A 19,241-nucleotide genomic window follows, 5' to 3' on the forward strand; every position below is an offset into this window, starting at 1 on the left:
CTCTAGGGGTTTAAGCTATACCAGCTGGAAACAATAAACATGACAGGGTAAGTGAGTACAGTAATGTACAGACCTCTTCTCCTCCTGAGCAGTGGTGCCTGGGGTATCCTCCTCCTGATCAGGGGCCTCGCTGGGGCTTGGACCCTCCTTTCCAGGCTCCCCTGTCTTCTCTCCCGTCAGAAACTCAGCAGCCTCTGGCGTGGGCTTGGAGTGGTCAATAGGAATGTTGTCCTTCCCTGCCTTCCATGCGTTGTAGCGATCTGGTTGGAACTTCCTCACAAACACATCCATGGAGATCTTCACCATGTCTTTACGGCACGAGCACTGGGAGAGGTAGGACAGGGATTGGTCATGAGAATATAATACAATAAATGCCACTTACCAGACTCTTAGCCAAGGCAACTTACAGTAAGTGAGTGCATGGATTTTTTTTGTATGTGATCCTTGCTGGAGTTAAACCCATAACCGTGCCTTTGCTCGTGCGATGCTTTTACCAACCACACAGGACCAAACACCATTCACACACAACCGTATGACCTGGAATCACACATTCAATGTGTTAATTCATTTATCTGTACATACCAGTGTGGCTATTTTGCCATAATCAATCCATCGCTGCGTGGCAAAGTTAGTGGACTCTGCACAGTTGAAGCCGTGGTTGAAACCAGCATGGTAGCCAAAAGGGAAGGTCACTATGAACTGGCCTGCCTCCTGGGTGATCTAAACACACAGACACACACAAGTCAGACCACTGATATAAAGAGGTGGACACTAGGGTTGGGTGATGTCAATCTTTGTCCTATAGTGATTAAGTGCACACAAACAGTGATATACGATGGTATCGGCCCCTATTGGCCAACCCCCCCAAAAAGAACCGCTAGCGCGAGCTCGCATGCTACAGGAAGGACCAGCAGAATCATGACAAAGATATTTCAGAGCCAAATCTTTTTAAAGTAGCCTATTCCTCCATGTTTGAGCTGTGGCGTGAAAAAGTTGTGCCCACACGCAAGTGACAGTCAAGGAGCCTCAACTGCAGAGCACCCAACTCTGCTGTCCCCAGAATTTGATGAATATTCAATGATTCGCATTTTACTACATTTTCTTCTCTTATTAGGCCTAGGCTTCTATACATTGTAGGTAGGCTGTAGCCAACATTGCTAATAAAAGGCTATGGAAATAGGCTAACTCCACGCATCGTTTCTTTAATAAGCTTTGCTGAGCTGTACGTTTTCTTTTGACTTCTCATTCGATTCTTCCATCTTGATATTGTTTGCTCAATTTCACTTCTTGTTGCCTACATACAGTGCCTTCAGAAAGCATTCATACCCTTTAACTTATTCCACATTGTTACAACCTGAATTCAAATTGGATTAAATGAAGAAAACATCCCACCCATCTACACCCCATATGACAAAGTGAAAACATGTTTAGACATTTTTGCACATTTATTGAAAATTAAATACAGAAAATCTCATTTACTTAAGTATTTCACACGCCTTTGCTATGACACTCCAAATTGAGCTCAGGTGCATCCAATTTCCTTTGATCATTCTTGGGATGTTTCTACAGTTTGATTGGAGTACACCTGTGGACAATTCAATTGTTTGAACATGATTTTGAAAGAAACACACCTGTCTTTATAAAGGTCCCACAGTCGACCGTGCAAAGAACTGTCCATAGATCTCAGAGATAGAATCGTGATGAGGCATATATCTGGCGAAGGGTATAAAACATTTCTAGAGTGATGAAAGTTTGGGAAATGGAAAAAAATATGGAACTACCTAGAGCTGACCGTCCGACCAAACTGAGAAACCGGGTAAGGACCTTGGTCAGGTAGGTGACCAAGAACCCAATAACAGAATTACAGAGTTAGAGTTTATTGGCTAAGACTGGAGAACCTGCCAGAAGGACAACAGTCTCTATAGCACTTCACCAATCTGGGCTTTATTGGAGAGTGGTCAGACAGAAGCCACTCCTGAGAAAATGGAACATGATAGCACGCCTGGAGTTTGTAAAAAGACACGTGAAAGACGGAGCATACGGCAAAAGATTTTGTAGTCTGGTGAGACAAAGATTACTCTTTGGCCTGAATGCAAATCACTATGTCTGGCAAAAACCAGGCATAGCTCATCACCAATCTAACACCATCCCTACTGTGAAGCATGGTGATGGCAGCATCATGCTACGGGGATGCTTTTCAGTGGCAGGGACTGGGTGACTGGTAAAGATAGAGAAAACAATGAATGGAGCCAAATACAGGCAAATCTTTAATGAGAACCTGCTTCAGAGTACAAACAACCTTAGACTGGGGCAAAGATTTACATTCCAACAGGACAATGACCCCAAGCCATGCTGAAATGGAATGTTAAAGTCCTTGAGTGGCCCAACCATAGCCCAGACTTGAATCCCATTGAAAATCTGCCGAAAGACTTGAACACAGACATACCTAAGAGGACTCAAAGCTGTAATCGCCGCCAAAGGTGCTTCTACAAAGTATTGACTCGGGGTGAATACTTATGTAAATTAGATTTCTGCATTTTCAATACATTAGCAAATATGTTCATGTTCTCTTTGTCAATATGGGCTATTGTGTGTAGATGGGTGAGAATCTATTTAATCCATTTTGAATTCAGGCTGTAATACAACAAAATGTGGAATAAGTCACGGGGTATGAATACTTTCTGAAAACACTGTCATTCAAAATAAAGCTGTGATAGATAATCGCCTATAGACTGACTTTCACAATTGTTCCCCTTTTAAAGCTGCAGCTTTAGCACATGTAAAGACTATAATAGCTTATTTAGGAAACACTTCATAAGTTCAACTGATTTTGATAGGCTATTTTATTTACTAGGATTTGGCTATTTGGTTCACAATGGCAAGGAGGAGTGATGCATGCATAATTTATTTTATAATAGACTAAGCTTGGCTCAACCTTAAGGCTAATTCAAAACTACTCGTTCAATTTTGCTATTGTTCGGTTTACCTCTATCATTATTACCTTAGGCCTATCTTGTTTTTAGTTTATTCAAAAACATAAAACTGAGCCTAGAACTCTGTTAGATGAATTCATTGTTTGATCATGAAGTAGCGCGGCAGGAGAAAACCAGCATGCATAAAAAGTAATATTCATATAAAATGGAGAGAAAATATAAAATCTGACTTAGACACCGGAGTGTCTGGCTATACGGACCAGATAATCAAACATCGAAGAAAAATTTAATCAAAATCCTAACCAGACATTTTGCGCTGCTTTGGTAAAATTCTTCACTCTGTCTACATTCTCTTGCAGTCTGTAAATTGTTTTTAACATATTTATTGAAATAGGTTAAGCAGCCTAAAGCAAAGGAATAGGCCACGGCATGGTCCTGCTGTGGGCTGCCCAGTCAGCGCCCCACTGCGTGGCGCCAATCAAGTTGAAATAGGCTATACATTGTCTGTCACATCAATGTCATCACCAATGACGAGGGCTGTCAAGCATCTTCGATATCCAATACTATCGTAATAAATCGCCCAGCCCGAGTGGACACACTACATACAATACTACTATTGAAAACAATATTATTACTACTCCTACTACCAAAACAGTCAAATCATCCCACTGTAACAACCTACAGTATACCCAGAAAACTTTAGGTCAGTAAAGCTGATTGTATTATGCCATTGAAAGAGAGATCACCTTCTCAAATGGTATGCCGTATTTCTTCAGGATGGAGGGTGAGATTAGAGTCATCTTGTGCCGCAGGAAAGCTTCACAGCTCTGAGCACTCCCAGGGAAAAATCCTGCATGAGAAGAAGTCAATTATGTTAAGAATTTTGCTGACTACTCTCTGGACATAGAACATATTGATAAACAATAAGGAAATTCCTTTTCAAGTACCTTTAGCGAGACGCTCCAATCTCTTCCCGTGTTCAGGGGGAACAACATACCTGTAGAGAGATAAGAGCAACGATGTAAGTGGTAGTCAAGATGCTATGTGTTAGGTAAGTAAATAAAATAAGCTTTGTCCTAGCCAGAGCAGCCTATAGGGTAGGAGCCGATCTCCTTTTGCTGTAGCATGAAGCAGCTTGATGTACAAATACACCTCCTGGACAGGACGCTAGTGTTGAGTGTTACGTATAATAATAACAACCCACACGTTTCATTTGTAAACTGTAAAATCGACATACAGTAAATATCTACTGGTATAACCTCACTGAACCTTCGGCTTGTTTTTCTAACGATGCAAAATAAATAAACTAAACTTTACCAGGACTTGGGCTCTCCAAAGTGAAGGTAGTTGATGCTGTAGAGATCCATGTCTTCAGTGTGCCAAGCGAAGGTACTCTTCCACATGCCAAAATACAGGTAAGGAGTGTTTACCCCTTTGATCTTGATCCCACTCTCCCTCTCAACAGTGTCCAGGATAGTGTTCAGATGACCAATGTTCCACTCTGTCACGTCCTAGGAGAGATAGAGCAGAGACGATGTTGTTAAAGGCCCAGTGCGGTTGAGGTTGGAAAAATACTGTGAAAATTCTGATAAGAGCTGTTTGTGTAAGAGCTGTTTGAAAAGGCAGCCAAAATGTAAGCCTGTTGTGGTGGGATGGAGTTTTGGCCTGCTGGTGACATCACCTGGCGTTCAATTTGTTAATAGACCAATAAGAAAGAGTTCCAAACCAATAACAGCCAGTTTTCAGTTTCAATCCCCACTCAGACCACTCCCAGACAATCCTAGAATAATTCTTGCTTGAGAAATTGCTCTTTGCTGAGAAGCTATTTGCTTTCAATTAAAATGGTCAAAAAGAAAACAAACAATCAGTTGTACAGTCACAAGATACTTAATTGTTACCCAGAAATGATTTGATATTGAGATAAAGTTCCAAAGCAGCTGTTTTTAAGGGTGAGGACATTGACATTTAAACAGGAGGCTGTGGGTTCAAATCCGAAGTGGTGCCAAATGGGGGGGCTGATGTTTGGAGAATACATTGGTAAAGTAAAAACTTGTTTAATGACAGTGAATGGTCTATTGAAATAGAATTAGAACATGGAATGGTCATGGAATATGATGGAATCACTCACTGGATCATAGAGTGTTCCGTTGACATCCGCTCCATAGAGAGGGGGGTTAAAAGTCAGGTTCTTCCAAAACTTTCTCTCCAGCTCATCAAAATCCACATATCGGGGGTTACAGAACCTACAACAAAGGTAACAGATGATAACTAAACAAGTAGAGCTGTATAAATTTCCTTTTCAAGACGATTCGATACCGATCTAGATACATGCCATGGGCTCCAATACGATACAGGAACGATTTGGTGCGACTCTGTTTGATTAAAGAACGAATCGATGCAATTCAGTTCGATGCACTAACATTTGCTGCATAAACATTCATTTTCCATTTTAAATTAAAATCTGCTGATTGAGCTTGTGTGACTGTAGGTCTATGGTGTAAACTTGGGTGGTACATCATAAAACGGGGTATGATGGGTTTTCAATATTGTCAATACTATTTCTTGGAAGTCTTTCCAATACATTTTAATATTTGTAGGTACTTTAAGTTAATACCTGCAGTCAACTTCTGCAATACTTAGATGTTAGGTTCTAATTATCAGTAAGAACTCAAGACACTATGAAAGCTCAAACCAAGTTTATTCTACTCAAAGGATCAAACAGCATATTCACACAAGCACTGATATTTAACCCTTTCTCCTATGCTGAGTCTCCTCCTACACATCTGAACAGTCAATGCATCTCTGTTGCTAGAAAGAACCTTAGTGATACCCGTTCTTCCTCACTTCATTTGACCTGACCTCAGCCTCAGTGCTCACTTCTCCCCAACTCACGGCTGTCATGGTGACTGATACCAGACTGTCTCTTCTCCCAGAAAATCCCTAATGGCTAACAAATCCTGAAAGAGTAAACGTTATACATTACCCTCTCTCCCTCAGTGACATGAATACGTTTATTTCATATTCTCAGAACCCAACAGAGATAAAGCAGATTGTGTTCTTAATTTCACCTGTCACATGAAGTTCCCCAGAACAGTTGAGCCAGTCACGTGTTTGTTTGTAAATAGCATAATGGGAGAAAGCAGGAGCTGGTGAGTCCATAGCGTTCTATAACTAATCGCCAAGTCTCTGTTGTGCGACGCACAGATGATGGAATTACACTTGTATGAAATTCAATGGCTAAATGTTTAACATAAGATAATGGATTTCTGCCAGAAGTAAAAAAAGCTCTGGAGGAGATGCGTACAGTTGCCATTTTTCCCCCCTTTGCTACCTACTAGCGGTTTTTCCTCCTCCATTCTCCTCCCCTCTGCTCCGTGTACACAGAAGAGCATTAATCACAACTTTGTTGACTTGCACAATTGTTCCCCTCGCTCACTTTTGCTTGGGAATATCCTAACTCACCAAAAATGACAACCAGTAGCTACTAGCTATGCTTGCATAACTAATTGCAAAGCCAGCTCAAAGTTATGTTAGCTTTCGCTCGTTGCCGTTTAGCTAAACACTGTCTACAGTCGTGGCCACAAGTTGAGAATGACACAAATATACATTTTCACAAAGCTGTCTGCTTCAGTGTCTTTAGATAATTTTTGTCAAATGTTTCTATGGAATACTAAAGTATAATTACAAGCATTTCATAAGTGTCAAAGGCTTTTATTGACAATTACATGAAGTTGATGCAAAGAGTCAATATTTGCAGTGTTGACCCTTCTTTTTCAAGACCTCTGCAATCCGCCCTGGCGTGCAGTCAATTAACTTCTGGGCCACATCCTGACTAATGGCAGCCCATTCTTGCATAATCAATGCTTGGAGTTTGTCAGAATTTGTGGGTTTTTGTTTGTTCACCCGCCTCTTGAGGACTGACCACAAGTTCTCAATGGGATTAAGGTCTAGGGAGTTCCTCGCCATGGACCCAAAATATCTATGTTTTGTTCACCGAGCCACTTAGTTATCACTTCTGCCTTATGGCAAGTTGCTCCATCATGCTGGAAAAGGCATTGTTCGTCACCAAACTGTTCCTGGATGGTTGGGAGAAGTTGCTCTCGGAGGATGTGTTGGTACCATTCTTTATTTGTGGCGGTGTTCTTAAGCAAGATTGTGAGTGAGCCCACTCCCTTGGCTGAGAAGCAAGCCCACACATGAATGGTCTCAGGATGCTTTACCATTGGCATGACACAGGATTGATGGTAGAGCTCACCCTGTCTTCTCCGGACAAGATTTTTTCCAGATGCCCCAAACAATCGGAAAAGGGATTCATCAGAGAAAATGACTTTACCCCAGTCCTCAGTAGTCCAATCCCTGTACCTTTTGCAGAATATCAGTCTGTCTCTGATGTTTTTCCTGGATAGAAATGGCTTCTTTGCTGCCCTTCTTGACACCAGGCCATCCTCCAAAACTCTTCGCCTCACTGTGCATGCAGATGCACTCACACCTGACTGCTGCCATTCCTGAGCAAGCTCTGTACTGGTGGTGCCTCGATCCCGCAGCTGCAATGACGGCACGTGTTTCCTTGCAGGTAACCATGGTTGACAGAGGAAGAACAATGATTCTAAGCACCACCCTCCTTTTGAAGCTTCCAGTCTGTTATTCAAGCTCAATCAGCATGACAGAGTGATCTCCAGCCTTGTCAACACTCGCACCTGTGTTAACGAGAGAGTCACTGACATGTCAGTTGGTTCTTTTGTGGCAGGGCTGAAATGCAGCGGGAATGTTTTTGGGGGATTCAGTTCATTTGCATGGCAAAGAGGGACTTTTTAATTAATTGCAATTCATCTGATCACTCTTCATAACATTCTGGAGTATATGCAAATTGCCATCATACAAACTGAGGCAGCAGACTTTGACAAAAATATTTTAATTCTCAAAACTTCTGGCCACAACTGTATGTAATGTCACTATTAGTTTGTGCTAATTTTGTTAGCATTCTGGTAAGAGCCCCAATGGGATGCGCTAACTTTTTTGCCACCCCTCATGGGCCATGCCGGTAATACCGTAAATCCAGGGATGAGCAGGACGGTATGACAATATGAAAATCTGGATATGGCCAAAGCCTACTTTGGTGTATGTACTATGTAGCAGTGCTGAGCCATTAACTGATATGCAATTAACTCATCTTCGCAGATTGTGTTTGAGCTAGTAATGTATCAATATTTATAATTTACAAATAAAAACAGACTGCATTCAGAAAGTATTCATACCCTTAGACTTTTCCACATTTTGTTACGATAAATCTTTATTCTAAAATGGATCAAAGAAAAGAAGTCCAAACACAACACCCCATAATGACAAAGCGAAAACACGTCAATATATTTCCTAATATATAATAAACAAAACATACATTATTTACATAAGTATCCAGACCCTTTGCTATGCAACTCGAAATTGAGCTCAGGTACATACTGTTTCCATTGTAGAAACATCTCATGGATGATCAATTTGATCGGAGTCTACCGGTGGTAAATCCAATTGATTGGACATGATTTGGAAAGGCACACGCCCGTCTACATATTGTCTCACAATTGCATGTTGGAGCAAAAACCAAGCCACGAGGTCGAAGGAATTGTCCGTAGAGCTCCGAGACAGGATTGTGTTGGCATAAATCTAGTGAAGGTACCAAAACAAATGTTTGCAGCATTGAAGGTCCCCAAGAACACAGTGGCCTCCATCGTTCGTAAACGGAAGACATTTGGAACCACCAAGACTCTTGCTAGAGCTGGCCGCCCAGCCAAACTGAGCAATCAGGAGAAGAGCCATGGTCAGGGATGCGACCAAGAACCCGATGGTCACTTTGACAGAGCTCCAGACTTCTTCTGTGGAGATGGTTGTCCTTCTGGAATGTTCTCCCATCTCTGCAGCACTCCACCAAATCAGGCCTTTACAGTAGAGTGGCCAGACAGAAGCCACTCCTCAGTAAAAAGGCAAATGACAGCCTGCTTGGAGTTTGCCAAAAGGCACCTACAGGACCCTCAGAAAATGAGAAACAACATTATCTGGTTTGATGAAACCAAGATTGAACTCTTTGGCCTGAATGCCAAGCGTCACATCTGGAGGAAACTTGGCACCATCCCTATGCTGAAGCATGGGTGGCAGCATCATGCTGTGGGGATGTTTTTCAGCAGCAGGGACTGGGAGACTGGTCAGGATCGAAGGAAAGATGAACGGAGCCAAGTACAGAGAGATCCTTGATGAAAACCTGCTCCAGAGCGCTCAGGACCTCAGACTGGGGGCAATGGTTCACCTTCCAACAGGACAACGACCCTAAGCACGCAGCCAAGACAATGCAGGAAAATCTTCGGGACAAGTCTCTGAATGTCCACGAGTGGCCCAGCAAGAGCCCGGACTTGAACCTAATCAAACATCTCTGGAGAAACCTCAAAATAGCTGTGCAGCAACGCTCCCCATCCAACCTGACCGAGCTTGAGAGGATTGGGAGAAACTCCAAATATAGTTGGGCCAAGCTTGTTTTTCTTTATTTCACCTTTACTTAACCAGGTAGGCCAGTTGAGAACAAGTTCTCATTTACAACTGTGACCTGGCCAAGATAAAGAAAAGCAGTGCGACAAAATAACAGACTTACACATAAACAAACGTACAGTCAATAACGCAATACCGTCATACCCAAGAAGACTCAATGCTGTAATCACTGACAAAGGTGCTTCAACAAAGTACTGAGTAAAGGGTCTGAATTCCTATGTAAATGTTATATCAGTTAGCAAAAAAGTGTGTAGATTAATTAAGGGAAAAAAATAATTGAATCAATTTTAGAATAAGGCTGTAATGTAACAAAATGTACAAAAAGTCCAGGGTCTGAATACTTTCTGTAGGCGTTCCTTTGTCCAGGTGGGAAAAGGCAGTGGGGAGTACAATTCAGATTGCGTGATCTGTGGATCTGTTGGGGCGGTATGCGAATTGGAGCGGGTCAAGGGTTTCTGGAATGATGGTGTAGATGTGAGCCATGACCAGCCTTTCAAAGCACCTCATGGCTACCAATGCGAGTGCTACGGGGTAGTCGTCATTTAGGCAGGTTACCTTCGCTTTCTTGGGCACAGGGTCTCTGGTGGTCTGCTTGAAACATATAGGTATTACAGACTCAGTCAGGGAGAGGTTGAAAATGTCAGTGAAGACACTTGCCAGTTGGTCCACTTCTGGCCCCGCAGCATTTTGAATGTTGACCTGTTTAAAAGGTCTTGCTCACATCGGCTACGGAGAGCGTGCTCACACAGTCATCCGGAACAGCTGGTGCTCTCATGCATGCTTCAGTGTTGCTTGCCTCGAAGCAAGGATAAAAGGCATTCAGCCCGTCTGGTAGGCTCACGTCACTAGGCAGCTCGCGGTTGGGTTTTCCTTTGTAGTCCGTAATAGTTTGCAAGCCATGCCACAGCCGACGAGCGTCAGAGCCGGTATAGTAGGATTCAATCACAGTCCTGTATTGACGCTTTGCCTGTTTGATGGTTCAGCGGGATTTCTTATAAGCGTACGGATTAGTTTCTCGTTCTAGCCTTTAGCTCAGTGTGGCTGTTGCCTGTGATCCATGGCTTCAACAGTGTTTTGAGAAATAAAACCAATATTACAACCATGTGTAGCCTATAACTATGCATCATGTGTCCTATAACATGTACCATGTGTAGAACTATGTTAACAATGTGTATGTACTATATTACAACCATGTGTATAACTATGTTAAAAATGAGTACTGTCTTTAACAGTGTGAAAGCTCACTTGTCTGTGTTGGCAGTCTTGCGGAACTCTCGGACGGTCATGGGTTTCTTTTGGATGTTGTACTGTGTGAAGAGACCGGACTGGCCAGTCACCACTTGCTGTATAGGAGCAGGGATCACCAGGTCATCTATGTCATCATAGGTACGTCTGGGCTTCCAGTCTTTGGGTGAAATAACCTGCAACACACACAAACATAGCATTGTCTTAATTTATGCAGAGTGTATTCTTTATAGAATGGGATATAAACATTTGAAACAGAATGATGAATGTTTATGCGTATGATCTTCAGAAACACACACACACACTAACACTAACACTAACACTAACACTAACACTAACCTTAGCCATTCCAGCTCGGTGAGCTCCTTGTGACTCCATGTAGGCGATGTAACGGCTGAAGTCCTTAAACTCCTCCATGGAAGGGTGAAAGGTCATGATCTTGGAGCCAGGAGTCTGCTGGGATGCAGCGTCTGTTGCCATCCTGGAGTCGCTCTGATCTGCAGACACTGGACAAGAGAGAACATGTGTTTTTGGTGTTGATCTGATGTCTGTGTTAATTGCATCACATTTTGATAGCCAATGCTTCACCTCTGACTTATCATTTTGTGTTAAAGAGCTGTTTTGTATAGTCAGTGTATATGGAAGTAGTTTATGATTTACAATCTCTGGCTCTCTGGAAGGCAATCCTTGCTTGAATTTCGTCTACCTTGTTGTCAAGAGACTGGACATTGGCGAGTAGTATACTTGGGAGCGCTTCGGGAAAGTTTTATTCCTGGTCGTAATGTTGGTAAGTTGATGTTGCCTCTTATCCAATAGTTCTTCCCAGCTGTATGTAATAAGACTTCAGATTTCCTGGGGTAACAGTGTAAGAAATACATAAATACAAAATACTGCATAGTTTCCTAAGAACACGAAGCGACCATCTCTGTCGGCGCCTTGTTGACGCAATCTTGACCTGTTTAACTTCTTGCAGATCAGTGGGGACGGTAGCGTCCCACCTGGCCAACAGCCAGTGAAATGGCAGAGCACCAAATTCAAATTAAATTACTATAAATATTAAACTTTCATTAAATCACAAGTGCAATACATCAAAATAAAGCTTAACTTGTTGTTAATCCAGCCAAGGTGTCAGATTTCAAAAATACTTTACTGAGGACAAAAAGACCATTATCTGAGGACAGCGTCCAGCACACAAATGCATAACAAATCACTTTTACAGATGCACAATCGAGAGCATCCTGTCGGGTTGTATCATCGCCTGGTACGGCAACTGCTCCACCCACAACCGTAAGGCTCTCCAGAGGGTAGTGAGGTCTGCACAACGCATCACCGGGGGCAAACTACCTGCCCTCCAGGACACCTACACCACCCGATGTCACAGGAAGGACAAAAATATCATCAAGGACAACCACTCGAGCCACTGCCTGTTCACCCCGCTATCATCCGCGAGGTCAGTACAGGTGCATCAAAGCTGGGACCGAGACACTGAAAAACAGCTTCTATCTCAAGGCCATCAGACTGTTAAACAGCCATCACTAACATTGAGTGGCTGCTGCCAACATACAGACCACTTAATAATTAAAAATTGCATGTAAAAAAAAATGGTATGGCGGCTGCTTGGCATTCAACCGTGAGGCGCTACAGAGGGTAGTGCGTACTGCCCAGTACGTCACCGGGGCCAAGCTTTCCTGCCATCCTGGACCTCTATACTAGGCGGTGTTAGAGGAAGGCCCCCAAAAATTGTCAAAGGCTCCTTAACAGATTCTACCACTAAGCCATAAGACTGCTGAACAATTAATCAAATGGACACCCGGACTATTTACATTTACACCACCCCCCTTTGTTTTTACACTGCTGCTACTCACTGTTCATTATCTATGCATAGTCACTTTACTCCTACCTACATGTACAAATTACCTCGACTACCTGTACCCCCGCACATTTACTCAGTACTGGTACCCCCCTGTATATAGCATCATTACTGTTATGTGAACTGCAATGGTTGGTTAAGGGCGTGTAAGTAAGCATGTCACACCTGTTGTATTTGGCGCTTTTGACAAATAAAATTTGAATTGATGGAGAGCGCTTCTTTTACCAGAATCAACCAGAATGTACCGTGCGACCCTTTGCATGGGCAACATTTCCCTCTCTCTTCAAAGGTATATATGCCATTGCGAATGTCAGACGCTATCCTGTGAGGCACATCGATCTGCAGATTGACCATGGTGAGATTGTAGACTCCTGAATTGATAGCTGTAAAAATTGCCTAAACAAACTGCACTAACTAGCTACGTTACATACTGATCTTGTCCTTGGTATTATTGTGTTTGCTTGCTAGCCAGCCAGCCAGCCCAACCATAGAGGGCATTGCGTTGCAGATGTAGTCAATTTGAGCTGCAACAGATTTCAACAAGAGATTTTCCATGTTGCTACCAACCTTATTTTAAAATGCCAAAATGAAACAAAAACATTGTTCACATATTTAGTGGTTTTGGGCTGATTTTTCCTTTAAGTTTGAGGGCTTCTCACATGGGTCTAGTTATCAGGAATAATTTGTATTTATTTTCGTAATATTTTTTTTATTAATTTTTTAAACAATAGGAACCATACAGAGACAAAAGACAAGACAAACAAACATTGCTGACATAACACCTGCTCAGACCCACGTCCCCACCGTTTCAACTTCTAGTGCTTGTAAGACTATGCCATATGACCTCCTTTCTCTTTTCTGTTTCTCTCTGTAGCACTTTCTTTTTTATATTTATAGTGCATGAATGAAATGCATTGTCTTAACAATTGAGGGTCATTTGATTGAGTTTTAAACAAAAGTTTTCAAAATGATCAACGAGAAAAGTATAGTCCAACCCATTGGCCATCTCACCACACCCTCATATGCCATTTCTTGAAATATGCCGATAGATTAAAAAGTACATTTATATTGTAAAACTTCTGACTACCAACTTCCTAATTCCGCCCATAACTTTGACTTCATAGCATTCCCAGAAGGCATGAATCATTAAGTCACTGTTAGTTTTACACTTAAGACATGACTCTGCCGTTGTGCTATAGCATTTGTGACGTTTGCCTTTGTATAAATTATATCAGGAATAATTAATGGACTGTAGCTACTGTGGCATTGCATCGTTGATAACATGTACAGTCTCGACCACCTGTTGCCCCCTACTGTTTGTGTGTAAACGACGTAACACTGCTTGCTCAGTGAGTACCACTTCCTTCTGATTTGGCCCATACCTGGCGCTAACTCAGGACCTCTGCCTTGCAAGCACACATCACCGCCCTTCTGATGTGCTCTTACCAGATGGTGCCACACGAAAAGCTAGCAATTCGGCGGTGCAAGTGGGGACACTTCAGGCTGAGGAGTAAGTTTCACACACCCACAAAGTTCATCCTACTATGGAAACTAACTAGCAAATGATCTAATAATGCAATCTCAGCATTTAACAGTTACACTTTATTAGCACATGCAATAGCTTCACCCCCTAACGTTATATAAGAATAAATAGAATTTCTATAGTGTGTTTTATAACCTCAAATCGCTTCAAAACGCAAAAAACAAAGCAATACAGGTACATCATGAAAACACTGACCTGCCTGAAGTACCCCCTCATGCCCGTGCGACTGACGTGATTCATAGATTAGGTGTACATTTTACACACACACAAAAAAAGGGGGGGGTTTACGCACCCAGTCAAGTTTGGGAGACTTGTTTTCAATGTCAGGGAAGTAAGGGTTGAACTCACTGAGTTTGGATAAATGTGAGCTTACCATTTGCACCATAGGAGCTCTGCCAACATCACCTGTAGAAAGGCAGGGGTCAAGCTGCTGGAAACAACTTATATCCCCATCTTCACATTTCCTTTCTATGAGTTTGATCTTCATGAATCCACACACTGTCATACATGTTTAGAATGTGTGGGTCTTTACCTTGCAGAATAAGATTCAGGTTGTTCAGTGTGCTGAACACATCAGCAAGATAGGCAAAGCGGGCTCCCCAGTCAGTGTCCTCGAACACTGCCACAATGGGGTGTGAGTGCTCAGACAGAAAATCACTTCCTTCGGCGCGCAGCTCAAAAAGCCACTAGCATTTTCCCTCTGGATAGTTAACGGACGTCAGTGTGAAGCAGTAGCTGCTGGTGCTCATTCCCACTCATCACAGAGCCTTTCAAACAGCCTGTAATTCAGAGGCATGGACTGGATAAAGTTAATCACTTTCACTGCGTCACAAAACATCAACAACGTGAAAACCATCCACACCTGTAGTTCTCCCGGTCTTGCAGAACAGAATGTGCTCATTCATTTCCAAAATCTTTCTGTGTCGCACAAACACAATCAACTGGACTTCCACTGACATAAGTCGATTCATCCCAACTGCAGAGAAAATGGACCGGAATTATTTTTTCTACCACTTGATCAACAATATCAACGCCCATGTAATCGATCCAACGGCACACTGTGTTGTTTGACAAATGGTACAGTCTTCAGTGCATCAGCTGCTGTTTAATCAATCATAGTTTCTGTGAGGATAAACAGTAGCAGGCACTCTAGCGCACGGAACAAAGGATCACCTGCACTTGGCGCAAGCAGAGCATCAACCATTGAGCCAACAGGCAGGAGGGCAGAGGCCAGAGAGCAATGCACACGCAGTGAAACTAAAGTTAAAAAAAGTAGGCCTATAAATATAAAATACTCATTAATTTCACACCTGAGTAAATGTTTTCCTACCAATTAAGATTTAAGTAAAAAAAAATTAAACATATTTTATTTTTTTATCTTCTCACATACCCCAGTTGGGAAATACTGATGTAGAGGGCTACTCTGTGAACCAGCCTGAGTTGTGTAGCTACTGGACCTCCTCCTTCACAATGTATACCCACTTAGGTGATGCCTCAGCAGCTCTGGGCGCCAGAAAGCTCACCACATACAGTTCAGAGTAGTAGTCAGTCGTCCTCACTACGAACCTTCTGCCTCAGTACTGCATTCCTTTCCTCCAGTGGTCACCAACCGGTCGATCGCAATCGACTGGTCTATCTCCAAGGCATTTCTAATCGATCGCCAAACATTTCTGTAAAAAAACACAACAATGATAAAGCCTTTTTAAAAAATTCAAAGAATTCTCGGAGTTGGCGGTAGGTGCACCCAATCAGCTGCCCTGAGCGCCGAGTAGGGGAAGCGTTCCGATTTTGAACCATTTCGTGTGTCTGAAGGTACAAACGCTGCCTTCCGGGGCCTATCGCTGGCCAATCGGATAGCTCAGATTACCATGTCTACAGTAATGAAGCCGGTGTAAAAGAGATTTCAAAACCATGATTAGAGTTGGGGCTGTCCCCGAAAAATTTAAAGTTGTCTGTTCTTTCGACCAATCTACTTGTCAAAATGTTTAAATGTGTATTTTTCCACATTTTAATAAAATTAACTATGTGTAAGCTACTGAGCTTGTCTGATGCTTTAAGCACAACGATTAAATAATTAAGACACAAAAATGACTCGAGCCAGAGATCAAGATAGCCTAACCAGAAGAAGAAAAAAAACGTCTAACTTCTATTGCCAACAACGTAAAGAAAACTGTCTACATAAAGCCAACAAATAAAAACATAGCAGCCTGCAGGTAGAAAATATAATAATACAAATAAATATCATGGCCTGTCTGCAAGGAACTTGAAACATTGTATCAGCCTAAAATGTGCTAACAAACTTGCAACATTGTATATCCTGGGTCCTCAGAGTTTCCCAGGCCAGTGAGCTCCAGACAGACACAGCTGTAGGCTATTTGCGCAAGAGATAAAAAGTATTATGATGTTTCCACTGGATCAGAGGATGATTTTTTTTTTTTTTTATAATTATTTTTTTCTTCACACTGATAGGAAAGGAAGCTAGATTGAAAGATTGTTCAAATAGGCTACATTGAGGAACCACTGTCATTCTCAATGGATGTACAAACAGACTATTTACTTGCTGTTTGAGGTGAAGAAAAGATGACTTGGAGAAGCTCATTAGTGGTGGTTAGTTCAGATCTCCAAAAGGGCACATTTATAAGCCTACATTTGCGTGCAGGTCAGGTAGCCTAGACCTACTTCTATGCGTAAACAGGTGAGCGTCCTTACTCAACATTGAAAGAAGCGCTCCAAACCAAACACAATTAATAAAATTGACAGCTCGTACATGGAATGAAGTAAACCAAAACTTGTTTCTCACAAGTGTAGCCTAAGTTGTGCATTCTGCAAATGGGAATTAACGGTAAATGTACTACTGTTGATATTCATCTGCCATCCCGCGGCCTCCGCAATGGATTAGTCCACTGGGACAGTCATCAATCAAGAGGTGCCATAAAATAAATATATTTTTTGCAACTACTCAACAAAAAAATATTGGTCGACCTGAGGCAGCAGGTCTTCTAGTGTTTAGATCGTTGGACTTGTAACCGAAAGGTTGCAAGATCAAATCCCTGAGCTGACAAGGTAAAAATCTGTCGTTCTGCCCCTGAACAAGGCAGTTAACCCACTGTTCCTAGGCCATCATTGTAAATAAGAATTTGTTCTTAACTGACTTGCCTAGTTAAATAATGGTAAAATATTTTACTTTTTTTAAAACAGCCCATCGACCAAACAATTGACCAGTTGACTAAATGGGGTCAGCCCTAGACTAGGGAGACTGTCAATGAATTCAGCAAAGAGCAGCTGTTTGAGTGAGTTCATGTCTAAGTTCTTAGTCAGCACTCAATACTTTATAAGCCATAAAATGTGCGTTCATCGTACTTGTGCTACAACCAGCATTGTATCTAATGAACAAGTAGAAATGTGTATCAATAGGCTTCCATTTTTATTATTAGAAACTTTAATATCAAGGAATATTTAACTTTCTCTGTTCATAGGAGTAACAGCATGAATTTGTTCATGAGGCAGAAATAATGCAGTGCAACTAAGTTTCGCCATCAGCTGGAACACAGTGTCCCTTTTTGGTCAGCTCAGAAGAAGAAAGGGAAAGCGGAGGGACGTTGAGCGGTGGACCCTCATTAGTCTGCTGCTCTCTCCCTCAGCTGAGACTCACCATCAGATGCAGGCACCATCAGCCCAGTAAAATAAAGCAAATGATTTAACTGTGCTCACTCCATTGTGCCTCATAAGTAATGCAACAACAACAGATCATATATCCTACCTTAAATGTTTTAATATAACAAACAATGTTGCATAGGATTACTTTTTTAAAGTAATTTTCCCAAAAAATATACGCAGTGGATCTCGGCTTGCACTTTGACTAAGAAAGTGATATTGACTCAGAAAAGATTGGTGACCACTGCTTTGCTGCAGCTTCCATTCCTCTCAAGCTTCAGGTGACTCTTCAATTGATATTTTCAAAAAGATCAGGAACCAGCAGCCAGGTGACACCAAAAAAGCTGCTACAGTGTCCAGATGCATCATTGAACAGAAACAATTAGCCAGCTAAAGTAGCTAGCTAAGCCATAATGACTTTACCTGCCAGTCCATCTGCACATCTGTGGGTCAAAACCACCAGAAATATGCAATAAAACTCAATGTTATCAAAAACAAAACAGCTGATTAAAAAACGTACAAATAATTGTATATGTACATATTTACAGGAGCTCTCTGCTTAGGCTAACGTTACTACTATGGCAACAACAGAAGTGTATCGTCACACAAAAACACTCCAATACACAGTACAAGAAATATACATATTGTGGGCCAGGTAGATAATGTCGTCGAAATTACTTCAGTTCAGAATTCTAACGACGCGTTAGCTAGTTAAAGTTAGCTCTTGGCATACTAGCTAGTTAACTAGCGAGATGCCGGTCATCACCAGTTACCACAGCCACAGTCATGAACCCCGCCTATTTCTAAAATGCATCTTCTTAACATTTTATTTTAAACCGAACCTTACCAAACTGCGAACCTTATGCCTAACCTTAAATTAAGACCAAAAAGCAAATGTTTGTTTTAATGACTTGTTATAATATTGCAATTTTGACTTTGTGGCTGTAGTATCTAGGTACTGACAAATGCCTAACGTTATCAACAACAAAACTCAAATTTAAACGAGACAGTTAGCTAAAATTAGCTAGTTAACATTACCTCGCAGTAAACCAGTCTTTTACTAAACTCTGATCTCCTCCGTGAGATAGATGGCTAGCTTCGTATGATGCTAACGTTGTGTTGTTGTCTTAACTTTTCCGTCCAACAACATAAGAAAGGTAGCATGCTAATATTCCTCAAGACAGCTAACGTCAGCGCATTGCGAAGTTCCTGCCCACCTGCAGATTGGACGAAATCCTGATTAAATGAATTCCTAAATTTGTGATTGGTTGAATGCCAAGTCATTTAACGACGGGCCCAGTGTTGTCACCTAACCCCCAGAAAAGAGCGTTAGCAAGATGCCTTACAAACCTAGCCAAATTAATCATTGTTTACTTAATAATGTATTTCAGCTATAGCAAAAACAAAGTAATACTAGTTGTATCATGTCATACTGACAAACATGTTTAAGTATAACGCAACAACT

The 19,241-nt window shown here is 41.8% G+C and overlaps 1 protein-coding gene across 6 annotated transcripts in view; it reads right to left on the minus strand.

Moving 5' to 3' along the window:
- The window catches only part of LOC106584183 (lysine-specific demethylase 4A), a 61,359-nt gene that overhangs the window by 41,826 nt on the left and 292 nt on the right, over nucleotides 1–19,241 (minus strand). The window contains exons 2-11 of one of the 6 annotated variants that reach the window (XM_014169158.3): nucleotides 15,689–15,792; nucleotides 11,416–11,561; nucleotides 11,049–11,215; nucleotides 10,710–10,885; nucleotides 5,062–5,176; nucleotides 4,251–4,444; nucleotides 3,881–3,930; nucleotides 3,680–3,783; nucleotides 583–720; nucleotides 74–324 (exon numbers count right to left, since the gene is read on the minus strand). In XM_014169158.3, the coding sequence (XP_014024633.1) occupies nucleotides 74–324; nucleotides 583–720; nucleotides 3,680–3,783; nucleotides 3,881–3,930; nucleotides 4,251–4,444; nucleotides 5,062–5,176; nucleotides 10,710–10,885; nucleotides 11,049–11,189 (1,169 nt within the window). In that variant the 5' untranslated portion in view covers nucleotides 11,190–11,215; nucleotides 11,416–11,561; nucleotides 15,689–15,792. Of the gene's footprint in view, nucleotides 1–73; nucleotides 325–582; nucleotides 721–3,679; nucleotides 3,784–3,880; nucleotides 3,931–4,250; nucleotides 4,445–5,061; nucleotides 5,177–10,709; nucleotides 10,886–11,048; nucleotides 11,216–11,415; nucleotides 11,562–15,645; nucleotides 15,793–18,814; nucleotides 18,967–19,241 lie in introns of those variants that run through there. The other 5 variants (XM_014169156.3, XM_014169155.3, XM_082967926.1 and 2 more) reach the window with 5 other exon arrangements.

Source organism: Salmo salar, chromosome 23 (genome assembly GCF_965601325.2).
Source record: "Salmo salar chromosome 23, fSalSal1, whole genome shotgun sequence".
NCBI classification, from domain to species: domain Eukaryota; kingdom Metazoa; phylum Chordata; class Actinopteri; order Salmoniformes; family Salmonidae; genus Salmo; species Salmo salar.